Consider the following 14,052-nt stretch of genomic DNA (forward strand, 5'->3'; position numbering starts at 1 on the left):
GCGCGTGCCGGTGGGACGAACGGTTCTCGAGATACGCGGATTACATACATACACACTCACAGAGATTCTTTGTTGACTCATGTGGCGTACGTGATGTCAGAGCCTTTTATGAGGTGATGTCACAATGAGTCAGCGCTTGCGCCGATTTCCTCCGGAACAGCCTGATGTCAACAATCAGCTCCGCATAAGGAGATTCAGGGGCCAGGGGCCTTGGCTGTCAGGGTCTTGACTCTCAGGGGCCTTGACTCTCAGGGGCCTTGGCTCTCAGGGGCCTTGGCTCTCAGGGGCCCTTGGCTCTCAGGGGCCCTTGGCTCTCAGGGGCCTTGACTCTCAGGGGCCTTGACTCTCAGGGGCCTTGGCTCTCAGGGGCCCTTGGCTCTCAGGGCCCTTGGTTCTCAGGGCCCTTGGCTCTCAGGGGCCCTTGGCTCTCAGGGGCCTTGACTCTCAGGGGCCTTGACTCTCAGGGGCCTTGGCTCTCAGGGGCCCTTGGCTCTCAGGGCCCTTGGTTCTCAGGGCCCTTGGTTCTCAGGGGCCTTGACTCTCAGGGGCCTTGACTCTCAGGGGCCTTGACTCTCAGGGCCCTTGGCTCTCAGGGCCCTTGACTCTCAGGGGCCTTGACTCTCAGGGGCCTTGACTCTCAGGGCCCTTGGTTCTCAGGGGCCTTGACTCTCAGGGGCCTTGGTTCTCAGGGGCCTTGGCTCTCAGGGCCCTTGGTTCTCAGGGGGCCTTGACTCTCAGGGGCCCTTGGGGGAACTGGGCCGCGTGGTCATTGAAAATTTACAAAAAATAATGTATATTTTAATTAAAAATCAAATGTGTGGGCCCCTCCTCTGTTGTCTACAGGTGCTTTCTTGGTCCACAGATGATCATCATGGCTTAAAATCCAAGCTGGATAGTGCGCGTCGGGACGGAGGAGGGGTTATGGTGTGTGTGGGGGGGGGGCCTAAAAACTTTGCGGCCAGGGGACCTCGTGGGGGTTAATCCGTCCATGTATGAACATGATTTATTATAGTAAAATGTGTGAATATGATCATAATGGGGGGTCTCCAGATGATTAACTTAATGTGCAACATTGTTTTCTCACTCAACAGTAAACAAACCAACATAAAGTTTAAGTGTATAGAGGGTATCTGCACATTTATAAAGTGACAATTTAAGGAACTCTGGCCAAATTGTCAAATATTAGACGCAAAAAATTGCGAGGCGTTGTGAGCTTGTAGATCTGCTATTTTCACAATAGAACCATGTTATACAAAATGCAACTCAACTCTTAGTGCTCGTCAGGGTGGGGGGGGGGGGGGGGGGGGTTAAAATATGATTCTTTCGGGGGTCATGGCCTGAAAAGGTTGAGAAACACTGCTCTAAGGTACTTCCAGCTCTGTGTCCCTGCAGCTTGATTTGGAATCATATGAGTTCTGAGCGGGAGCGCTTGTTTCCACTGAGCATACGGAGGCGCCTTGTCTCAGGTGACCTTGATCCATGTGAGAAACTGCCGAGTGAGCGAGTCGTCGTGTCGTGCGTGGCGAAGGTCGTATGAGCCGACTCAGCGCCGTCCGTCTCACTTACACTGGGGTACAGATCAGTACATCCTCGCCCCCCTGACTTTCGGCACCTCCGCGCGGTCCCAGCCAACAAAAAAGGAGCGGTTCCCTAGCTCTTTTTCAGCCAATCAGATGCTTCCGTGGGCGGGGTTTGCGCAGAACTCGTGTACGAGTCCATATAAGGCGTCTCTGCTCCGTCCTCTGGAGCAGGCACGTGCACACATGGACATCAAAGGGGGCTTGAGCCCCTGCCCTTTTACCTGTCTGTAAAAAGTGTCCTCTCCAGACCATGAATGCAGTTTTCACTATGGTGAAAGAAATGCAAATGCCTCCTCTTTCCATGCCATACCTGTTGAAAGAATTGCCCTCTCTGTGTAGAAATCAAGCATTCGATATTTCTAGCAAAAAGCCCAGGGGCGTCAATTGGGTATGGCAGGGGTATGCAGCTGCCATACCCTGGGTCCAGGGGGGTCCAGGGGTATGCAGCTGCCATACCCTGGGTCCAGGGGGGTCCAGGGGTATGCAGCTGCCATACCCTGGGTCCAGGGGGGTCCAGGGGTATGCAGCTGCCATACCCTGGGTCCAGGGGGGTCCAGGGGTATGCAGCTGCCATACCCTGGGTCCAGGGGGGGGAAATAAAGTAAAATTACTTTTAAATATAAATCCATGAATGTCTCTTTGTCTATCTGTGCTGGTTATTATGTTGTTAAATTACAGTAAAATAACTACAAATGCAACATTTAACAAAATGGTCACTTTAACAAGGTATTATAATTATATTCTCCCCATTTGACAGAATGGTATATTCCCAGGTTCCGCAGGTCAGCTGCACAGGTGCAATGCATTATTGTTAATTGTGGCACGTTTACCAACATGCCAAGTTTAGCTGCACTAGAACAATCGTTCCAGGCTGCCATATCCAGCCCAAGAAACCCTAGAAATCCCATCTTTGCCATACCCTAGCTTTTGCTGAACTGGCGCCACTGAAAAGGCCCCTTTTATAAAGTCCAGCCCCTGCCTCTCTAACGTTCTCTGCACCTCCCTGCTCTGCCCAGGAGACGGCGGTGGAGCTGATCTTCGCGGCCCACTCCACCACGGCCTCCGCCTCCACCTCCCTGGTCCTCCAGCTGCTCCGTCACCCCACCGTGGCCCACAAGGCCCGCCTGGAGCTGGAGGCACAGGGGCTGCGACGGGAGAGAGAGAGAGAGAGAGAGGGGGACCACCACCACAGAGACGGAACGGAGGTGAGCTGCTGCAGCCCGCAGAAAAGACGGTAACAGGAAAAGCCGACCTAAAACAAAGTCGACCCAAACTCGTTTCCCAACGTACGGGTCTTTGGCCTTAAGCTAGATGCAGAATAGACAAAAATCTAATCTTTGCTTCTGGGGGTCCCTGGAACAAAATGGGGGATGACTGGGGTCCGTGGCCAAATACATATCATTATGGGGGTCCTTGACATGACAAAGTTGGAGAAACACTGATGGCAACATAAGTTTTTTTTAGGAAAACTGTTAGGATTTAGAAGACATTTGTAGAATGTTCCTATCAGTGGTTAAGGACCCCCAAAATGTGTTTTTGGCCGTGGACCCCCATCTCAAAATATTTTGTTCCAGGGACCCCCAGAAGCAAAGATTAGATTTTTGTCTATTCTGCATCTAGCTTAAGGCCAAAGACCCGTACGTTGGGAAACGAGTTTGGGTGGACTTTGTTTTTGGTCGGCTTTTCATTTATTCCACAAAGACGGCCCTCTGCAGCCAGTGGTGGAAAAAGTACTCACATTTTTTTATTCAGTAAAAGTAAAGTAAAAAAATAAAAAAAATAAAAAGGGCATTAACCACTTGTGACTCGACTCAGTAAAGAGTTGAAGTTGACTTTATCGTTTGATGACGTCATCACATCACACATGTGGGGGGTCCCCAGATGATTAACTTAATGTCAAACATTGTTTTCTCACTCTACTGTAAAAAAAACAACATAAAGTTTACGATAGAGGGTATCTGTACATTTCTAAAGTGATTTAACTCATTGATTGCCAAGGCCCGAGTTTCCCGAGTTATTACAGTAGTCCCAGGCTGCCACAGCCCGAGTTTCCCGAGTTGGCAGCCATTTTGAAAAAAGATAAAAGGTTATTTTATTTATTAAAAGTTATTTTCCTCCTGTATAGAAAGTCGATGGGAGCCCAACTTGATTTGGCCGCTGTGGCGACCCCGAATGTCGCAGACTCGGGCGCCCTAGCTAAACCATTAGAGCATGCCCTGGCCTGAGCTACATCTGTGCAAAATTTGGTGCTTTTAGACTAATTGGCAAGAAATGTCATCTCCCTAACGCCCCCGACTAATGGTGGAAAACCATTGATAAATCGATAAGCGATTTCATCATTATAATAATAAAAAAAAGAAGAAGCTACATTTATTTCATACTATTAAAATGTCCTGATCCAGCACATGTTATAGGGAGGTTTGCCCAGGCTTCATTTGTCTTCCGATCGCCAGAATAAGCCTGGGTTTCTGAGGTTATAAATGATGTAACAGTGCTTGAGTAGATTAGTCAGGGACGTGCTGGCCATTGGGAAAAGTGGGACAACTCCCAAACGGCCGGTTCATTCCCGGGCCGGTCCAGGCCGGCCATTAGGGGAAAAAATAAAATAAAATGTCTGCCTTCGTTCCATTTTGATGGCTGGGCGGCCAACAAAGTAAATCCTCACTGTCGGGCAGAATTTTTTTCGCAAAGCAAAGCCCTGCTTCATCATACAAGGCCGTTGCACAAAAGTAGTGAAAACAGAAGATCTACAAGCACACAACGCCTCGCGGTGCGAGGCGTTGTGTGCTTGTAGATCGGCAGTTTTCACTAGTTTAAATAATTTTTTTAAATGATAAATACAAAACAAACGGTTTTGGACGTACAAGGTTTCCACCCGACAATGACGATATATAACTCATGTAATTGGCCCACTGGCTTGTCACTTGTCATGATCTGAAATGGCAAATCTTTGAGTAGCAGCAGCGCTATAGAGAGAGATCTCTCTCTATAGCGCGCAATGAGGGCCTCTACAACTCTTTTTCCAGGGCTGAATCAGGGGCCCAGCACATCCCTGAGATTAGTACAGGGGTCTTCAACGTTTTCAGGCCAAGGACCCCTTAGTTGAGAGAGAGATGTAGCAGGGACCCCCACAACCTCTTTCCATATAGTTTCATCTTTTGACAGTACAATGACAGCACAATCATCCGTGTATTTTGGATTCTTAAACGGTCAATACTTAATAAACTTGATCTTTCACTCTGTACTTAGTCTGCTCTTTTCCCCCCTCTACACCAAACCCCTTTGCCCAAAATAGCCGATCTACAAGCTCACAACGCCTCGCAGCGCGAGGCGTTGTGAGCTTGTACATCGGCTGTTTTTGGCTAAAGTTCTCAGAAAAATAAAAAGGTTTTACATAAAGATTTGGAGGACCCCCTGGCCTGTAGTAACTCCGAGGACCCCCTGTTGAAGATCCTTGGATTAGTAACTTTCCCCCTCTGTCCTTAGCGGGAGGCGTTGGGAGGTGATGAAGAGGATGAGGATGAGGATGAGGGGGTGGGGGGTGGGGGGTCCTGGGTGGTCCCCCCCCTCTCCCTGGAGCAGCTCTCCAGGCTGCGCTACGTGGACTGTGTGGTGAAGGAGGTCCTTCGCTTCCTGCCTCCGGTGTCAGGAGGATACCGCACCGCTCTGCAGACCTTCGAGCTGGACGTGAGTCTGGTGCTCTGATTACTGCTGGTCACGGTGCTGTTTTGTAGATAGATAGATAGATACATAGATTACTATGTATCTTTTGTAGATAGATAGATAGATACATAGATTACTATGTATCTTTTGTAGATAGATAGATAGATACATAGATTACTATGTATCTTTTGTAGATAGATAGATAGATACATAGATTACTATGTATCTTTTGTAGATAGATAGATAGATACATAGATTACTATGTATCTTTTGTAGATAGATAGATAGATACATAGATTACTGCTGGTCACGGCGGTGTTTTGTAGATAGATAGATACATAGATAGATAGATAGATACATAGATTCCTGCCTCCGGTGTCTGGAGGATACCGCACCGCTCTGCAGACCTTCGAGCTGGACGTGAGTCTGGTGCTCTGATTAATGCTGGTCAAGGTGGTGTTTTGTAGATAGATAGATACATAGATAGATAGATAGATAGATAGATACATAGATAGATAGATAGATAGATAGATAGATACATAGATTACTGGTGGTCACGGTGGTATTTTGTAGATAGATTGATAGATACATAGATTCACGGTGGTGTTTTGTAGATAGATAGATAGATACATAGATAGATAGATAGATACATAGATAGATAGATAGATAGATAGATACATAGATTACTGCTGGTCATGGTGGTGTTTTGTAGATAGATAGATAGATAGATAGATAGATAGATAGATAGATAGATAGATAGATAGATACATAGATTACTGCTGGTCACGGTGGTGTTTTGTAGATAGATAGATAGATAGATAGATTCACGGTGGTGTTTTGTAGATAGATAGATAGATAGATAGATTCACGGTGGTGTTTTGTAGATAGATAGATAGATACATAGATTCTGATTACTGCTGGTCACGGTGGTATTTTGTAGATAGATAGATAGATACATAGATTCACGGTGGTATTTTGTAGATAGATAGATAGATACATAGATTCACGGTGGTGTTTTGTAGATAGATAGATAGATACATAGATTCACGGTGGTGTTTTGTAGATAGATAGATAGATACATAGATTCACGGTGGTGTTTTGTAGATAGATAGATAGATACATAGATTCACGGTGGTGTTTTGTAGATAGATAGATATATAGATTCACGGTGGTGTTTTGTAGATAGATAGATAGATACATAGATTCACGGTGGTGTTTTGTAGATAGATAGATAGATACATAGATTCACGGTGGTATTTTGTAGATAGATAGATAGATACATAGATTCACGGTGGTGTTTTGTAGATAGATAGATAGATACATAGATTCACGGTGGTGTTTTGTAGATAGATAGATAGATACATAGATTCACGGTGGTGTTTTGTAGATAGATAGATAGATACATAGATTCACGGTGGTGTTTTGTAGATAGATAGATAGATACATAGATTCACGGTGGTGTTTTGTAGATAGATAGATAGATACATAGATTCACGGTGGTATTTTGTAGATAGATAGATAGATACATAGATTCACGGTGGTGTTTTGTAGATAGATAGATAGATACATAGATTCACGGTGGTGTTTTGTAGATAGATAGATAGATACATAGATTCACGGTGGTGTTTTGTAGATAGATAGATAGATACATAGATTCACGGTGGTGTTTTGTAGATAGATAGATAGATACATAGATTCACGGTGGTGTTTTGTAGATAGATAGATAGATACATAGATTCACGGTGGTGTTTTGTAGATAGATAGATAGATACATAGATTCACGGTGGTATTTTGTAGATAGATAGATAGATACATAGATTCACGGTGGTGTTTTGTAGATAGATAGATAGATAGATAGATAGATAGATAGATAGATAGATAGATAGATAGATACATAGATTACTGCTGGTCACGGTGGTGTTTTGTAGATAGATAGATAGATAGATAGATTCACGGTGGTGTTTTGTAGATAGATAGATAGATAGATAGATTCACGGTGGTGTTTTGTAGATAGATAGATAGATACATAGATTCTGATTACTGCTGGTCACGGTGGTATTTTGTAGATAGATAGATAGATACATAGATTCACGGTGGTATTTTGTAGATAGATAGATAGATACATAGATTCACGGTGGTGTTTTGTAGATAGATAGATAGATACATAGATTCACGGTGGTGTTTTGTAGATAGATAGATAGATACATAGATTCACGGTGGTGTTTTGTAGATAGATAGATAGATACATAGATTCACGGTGGTGTTTTGTAGATAGATAGATATATAGATTCACGGTGGTGTTTTGTAGATAGATAGATAGATACATAGATTCACGGTGGTGTTTTGTAGATAGATAGATAGATACATAGATTCACGGTGGTATTTTGTAGATAGATAGATAGATACATAGATTCACGGTGGTGTTTTGTAGATAGATAGATAGATACATAGATTCACGGTGGTGTTTTGTAGATAGATAGATAGATACATAGATTCACGGTGGTGTTTTGTAGATAGATAGATAGATACATAGATTCACGGTGGTGTTTTGTAGATAGATAGATAGATACATAGATTCACGGTGGTGTTTTGTAGATAGATAGATAGATACATAGATTCACGGTGGTATTTTGTAGATAGATAGATAGATACATAGATTCACGGTGGTGTTTTGTAGATAGATAGATAGATACATAGATTCACGGTGGTGTTTTGTAGATAGATAGATAGATACATAGATTCACGGTGGTGTTTTGTAGATAGATAGATAGATACATAGATTCACGGTGGTGTTTTGTAGATAGATAGATAGATACATAGATTCACGGTGGTGTTTTGTAGATAGATAGATAGATACATAGATTCACGGTGGTATTTTGTAGATAGATAGATAGATACATAGATTCACGGTGGTGTTTTGTAGATAGATAGATAGATACATAGATTCACGGTGGTGTTTTGTAGATAGATAGATAGATACATAGATTCACGGTGGTGTTTTGTAGATAGATAGATAGATACATAGATTCACGGTGGTGTTTTAAGATAGATAGATAGATACATAGATTCACGGTGGTGTTTTGTAGATAGATAGATAGATACATAGATTCACGGTGGTGTTTTGTAGATAGATAGATAGATACATAGATTCACGGTGGTATTTTGTAGATAGATAGATAGATACATAGATTGTAGATTGTAGATAGATAGATAGATACATAGATTCACGGTGGTATTTTGTAGATAGATAAATAGATATATAGATTGTAGATTGTAGATAGATAGATAGATACATAGATTCCTGCCTCCGGTGTCTGGAGGATACCGCACCGCTCTGCAGACCTTTGAGCTGGACGTGAGTTTTAGGCTAGTCAATCTAAGGTTTGACCCAAAAGAAATTGCAATAGTAATGGTTCAAGGTTTTTTATGATCCTTAGGGTCATCCAAATAACATATTGAAAGTTGTGAATTATATATTTAGTGGATCAAGGTGAATTCAGGGGGTTCAAGTTTGGGTCCATTCACTTACTATACAGGAAAAAAGACCCCCCAAAAAATCTTCTTTAAGTAGGACGTGAGGGGTCAAACTAGCGGGTTTTCATGATGCTTGCAAGCATCTGTTTTGCACAAAAAACATTCGTCGGGTTGAAAGGGACACCTCAAAACTCAGCTGACCCCAGAAAAGTGATGACTCATCCCTAAACCATAGTTGTGTGGGGGCCGTTTTTAACCCAAAGAATGTTTTTCGGGCAAAACAAATTCAGAATCATGAAAGACCCCTAGTTAGACCCCTCACATGCTACTTAAAGAAGATTTTTGGGGGGATGTTTTTATCCTGTATAGTAAGTGATCCAAACTTGAACCCCCTGAATTCACCTTGATCCACTAAATATATAATTCACAACTTTTAATATGCTATTTGGATGACCCTAAAGCCCTTTGCACACAGGCGCGTTTAACCGCACGGATAAAACGGACAATATATATTTTTTAAAGAAAACAATGATTCTCTATGACCTCATGCACACCGGCTCCGAATTAGCCGTGCGACGAGTGGCTGCCGCCGTGCGTTTTTTTCTCGATCGAACCCAGTTCGATTCGTGCGTCTTGTCGCATGCGGTAAAAAACTCATCACTCCTTTTATGACTCCTTTTTGGATCCGCAGCGCCGATTCCGCACAGCCTTGCACACCAAATCCAATGCGTTTTATTCATGCCGCAAACGAAAAAACAACGCAACTGTCCTGTGTGCAAAGGGCTTAAGGATCATGAAAAACCTTGAACCATTACTATTGCAATTTCTTTTGGGTCAGGCCCTTTTTTAGCTTAGATTGACTGGCCTATTTGGTGTTCTGATTACTGCTGGTCACGGTGCTGTTTGGGGACCCACATGCCTTTGGGTCCCCATCCGGAATCAATGGGGGTACATTTATTGTTCAAATCAAATTATTGTCATAGCTTGAGTAATCAATAGAAAAAAAGTTATATTTTGGGGGTGAACTACTTCTTTAAAGCATCCTTAAAGAATCTTACAGCTTATAGTATATTTATGTCCGTAGGGCTACCAGATCATTATAGTATATTATTACCCGGCCTGTTTGGATTCTTGATTCTGATTGGTCGAGCGCTGAAATCAGAGGTCTGATATCCCACGATAACAGACCGCTCCGCTCTATAACAGACCGCTGCCTAATCAAAGACTCAGAGCACCTGATGCAGTCCAGCTGCACTGCGAGAATCTTAACTGTATCCAAAATGTCAGCCATGTAAACAAACACACAGCGACATTTAGAACTAAACGTTGCTCTCAAGAATGTTTTTCAGAATATTTTAAGCGAGAAATAGACAACGTAGTATCAGAAAATGGATTCTATCTAATCAGCACTTCCTTGTTTTCCAAGGCGACCGTGTTGCGCTGGGGGGGACGCCCAGCGCAACACTTGAGGAACACTTCCAGCCGTCTGTAAACAAGGAAATACTTTGTTTTGTTTTTAGTTTTGAGTCGAATTATTCATTTTATTTAGTAGCCGGGTAATAAGCGGGATAATGAATGGCTCCTTGGTGAATGACGCTAGATAACAAGCCGTCGGTCTGTTATCTAGCGCCATTCACCGCGGAGCCATTCATTATCCCTTACGTATCTTACTAGAAGTTTGCGGCCCTTTGGGCCGCAAAAGTCTAGAGTTCAGGCCGCTGCGCGGCCCTCACCGCCATGTTGCGGCAGTGTGGTGTGTGTAATGGCCAAATATGGGTAAAAAAAAAAATTTGAGAAAAAAAAAGTTTTTGAGAAAAAAAGGTTTTTTGGGAAAAAAAAGTATTTTGAGAAAAAAAAAGTATTTTGAGAAAAAAAATTAAGAAAAAAAAAGTTTTTGAGAAAAAAAAAGTTTTTGAGAAAAAAAAAGTTTTTTGAGAAAAAAAAAGTTTTTTGAGAAAAAAAAAGTTTTTTGAGAAAAAAAAAGTTTTTTGAGAAAAAAAAAGTTTTTTGAGAAAAAAAAATTGAAAAAAAAAAAGTTTTGAAAAAAGAAAAGAAAAAAGGATTGGTGATGCGATGACGTGGTGTATACGGATGTGTCGTATTGGGTGCCCCCCCAAAAGGCAACTAAATTAAATAGGTCCTTTTTTGCTGTAAGCTGCATTAAGGCGGAAGGTTTATTCTGTAGGCTGGCACCATGGCAACGGCTAGCGAATCAGCGGACGGCATAGAGTTATGGGCGGTATTCCTTACGTTCTGACAACTACCTATGAGTTGAAGTGGATGTGAAGTGGGCGTGAATGGGCTTGGAAGTGGGATGCGGCTCTTAGAGGAATGTATATATAAGATAGTATCTTATAGTATCTTATAGTATGTTTCTGTCCGCAGGGCTACCAGATCATTATAGTATAGTATCTTATAGCAGTGATACTCAAACTCAGGCCCACGGGCCACTTCCGGCCCATGGCACAATTTTGACTGGCCCACCAATCGATCAGTCAATCCCCAAATTAACCCAAAATGGACAAATTCTTTCGAGATATTTTGAGCTTTTTCCCTCTCACGCAAATTCAACAACCACAGTATGTTTAATTTGCCAAAAAAACTGTGTCAGTTGTTAAGATGGACAATATAAGGGGCCAATGAAAGACAGAAGTTATCAAGTATCATAAATGTTGTCATTTTATCAACTGGCCCCTTGGCATTTTTGTAATGTGTCCCACAGGTTCAGAAGTTTGAGTATCCCTGTCTTATAGTATCTTTATGTTCTCCGTATACCAGATCATTATAGTATCTTTATGTTCTCCGTAGGGCTACCAGATCATTATAGTATCTTTATGTTCTCCGTAGGGCTACCAGATCATTATAGTATATTTATGTTCTCCGTAGGGCTACCAGATCATTATAGTATATTTATGTTCTCCGTAGGGCTACCAGATCATTATAGTATATTTATGTTCTCCGTAGGGCTACCAGATCATTATAGTATCTTTATGTTCTCCGTAGGGCTACCAGATCATTATAGTATCTTTATGTTCTCCGTAGGGCTACCAGATCATTATAGTATCTTTATGTTCTCCGTAGGGCTACCAGATCATTATAGTATCTTTATGTTCTCCGTAGGGCTACCAGATCATTATAGTATATTTATGTTCTCCGTAGGGCTACCAGATCATTATAGTATATTTATGTTCTCCGTAGGGCTACCAGATCATTATAGTATATTTATGTTCTCCGTAGGGCTACCAGATCATTATATTATATTTATGTTCTCCGTAGGGCTACCAGATCATTATAGTATCTTTATGTTCTCCGTAGGGCTACCAGATCATTATAGTATCTTTATGTTCTCCGTAGGGCTACCAGATCATTATAGTATATTTATGTTCTCCGTAGAGCTACCAGATCATTATAGTATATTTATGTTCTCCGTAGGGCTACCAGATCATTATAGTATCTTTATGTTCTCCGTAGGGCTACCAGATCATTATAGTATCTTTATGTTCTCCGTAGGGCTACCAGATCATTATAGTATCTTTATGTTCTCCGTAGGGCTACCAGATCATTATAGTATCTTTATGTTCTCCGTAGGGCTACCAGATCATTATAATATCTTTATGTTCTCCGTAGGGCTACCAGATCCCCCAGGGGTGGAGTGTGATGTACAGCATCAGAGACACGCACGAGACGGCCGCCGTGTTCCAGGACCCGGGGACCTTCGACCCCGAGCGCTTCTCCTCCTCCTCTTCCTCCTCCTCTGCCGGGGGGGAGGAGCCTAGCGGCGTCCGGAGCGGCGCCGGCGGTGGCCTCCGCTTCAACTACGTGCCGTTCGGCGGCGGCGTGCGCAGCTGCGTGGGGCGGGAGCTGGCCCTGCTCGTCCTCAAGACGCTAGCCGTGGAGCTGCTGGCCACCACCGGCTGGTCCCTGGCCACCCGCGCCTACCCCGCCATGCAGACCGTTCCCATCGTGCACCCGGTCAACGGGCTGCACGTGCACTTCCGCTACGGCGCCGCCGCGGTGGCCTCACCGCCGCCGTCTGAACACTAGAGGCCGCTGCCGCCGCCGTGCAAATACTGTATAAACCCCCAAACCCAGGGACGTGCTGGCCATTGGGGAAAAGCGGGACAACTCCCGAACGGCCGGTTCATTCCCGGGCCGGTCCAGGCCGGCCATTAGGGGGAAAAAAAGAAGAAGAAAATGTCGGCCCTCGTTCCATTTTGGGGGCTGGGCGGCCAACAAAGTAAATCGTCACTGTCGGGCAGAAACCTCGTATCTCCAAGTTTTAAATTTGTAATTTTTTTCACAAAGCAAAGCCCTGCTTTTAAATATTTTTTTTAAATGATAAATACAAAACAAACGGTTTTGGACATCCAAGGTTTCCACCCGACAATGACGAAATATAACTCATGTAATTGGCCCACTGGCTTGTCACTTGTCATGATCTGAAATGGCAAATCTTTGAGTAGCAGCAGCGCTATAGAGAGAGATCTCTCTCTAAAGCGCGCAATGAGGGCCTCTACAACTCTTTTTCCCGGGTTGAATCAGGGGCCCAGCACGTCCCTGTCCAAACTGCTGATACTTCAAACTCAAACAAGACCCACCGTTTGGTATTGATTAGGCCCCAGACCACCGTAACTCTGAGAGTCAATGGAAACTGATACATTTATAAAGCGCCTTAAACCAAGGCGCTTTACACAGACTGTGCATTACATTCACCCATTCATACAGCGATGGCAGAGGAAACCATGCTTGGCACCAACCTGCTCACCAGGAGCAGTTAGGAGTTCAGAGTCTTGCTCAAGGACTCTTCCACACTGACTCTGGGGGAGCCCGGGATCGAACCGAGAACCTTCCGAGTTGCCAAGCGGCCGCTCTACCTCCTGAACCACTGCCACCTCTGCTGTGTACGAACGCAACCAAATGGACCTGTACGACGTACGTGTGCATTTGGTTGCATTTATACTCTCTCAGAGTTTCAGATACTGCATGTAAGGGTATGTTTGGTTCCTTACAGTTAGCTAAGGACTCCACCAGCCCACCCTTTGGCCGTTGTTCACGGAAGTAAGAACAAGATGGCGCCGTTGCAGAGCAAACGGACTTGGGCAGCGCCTTGCCGACATTCACTGCAGAGCAGTGTAAGGAGAGTGGCGACACTTCATTCACTGCAGAGCAGTGTAAGGAGAGTGGCGACACTTCCGTCGACTCCCATAGTAAACGTGGAAAGCCTGTTTACTCTATGGTGGGAAGCTAACTTAGCCTAGCTTACGCATGCGCCCACATGCACGCGAGCCTGTTCTCATTCCTAGCGAGCCTCTGCCCCGTCCGCCCCCATTCATTT

The 14,052-nt window shown here is 43.9% G+C and overlaps 1 protein-coding gene across 1 annotated transcript in view; it reads left to right on the forward strand.

Annotated features, from left to right (window-relative positions):
• cyp26c1 (cytochrome P450, family 26, subfamily C, polypeptide 1) overlaps window positions 1-12,761 on the forward strand; it is a gene marked incomplete at both ends in the record, with an annotated part of 39,772 nt that extends 27,011 nt beyond the window's left edge. The window contains 3 exons of the mRNA XM_080741202.1: window positions 2,597-2,785; window positions 5,067-5,267; window positions 12,345-12,761. Coding sequence (XP_080597328.1) covers window positions 2,597-2,785; window positions 5,067-5,267; window positions 12,345-12,761 — 807 coding nt within the window. The remainder of the gene's footprint in view (window positions 1-2,596; window positions 2,786-5,066; window positions 5,268-12,344) is intronic.
• Window positions 12,762-14,052: the final 1,291 nt, after the last annotated feature.

Source organism: Nannobrachium achirus (assembly GCF_963921795.1).
Source record: "Nannobrachium achirus genome assembly, chromosome: 13".
Taxonomy (NCBI): Eukaryota; Metazoa; Chordata; class Actinopteri; order Myctophiformes; family Myctophidae; genus Nannobrachium; species Nannobrachium achirus.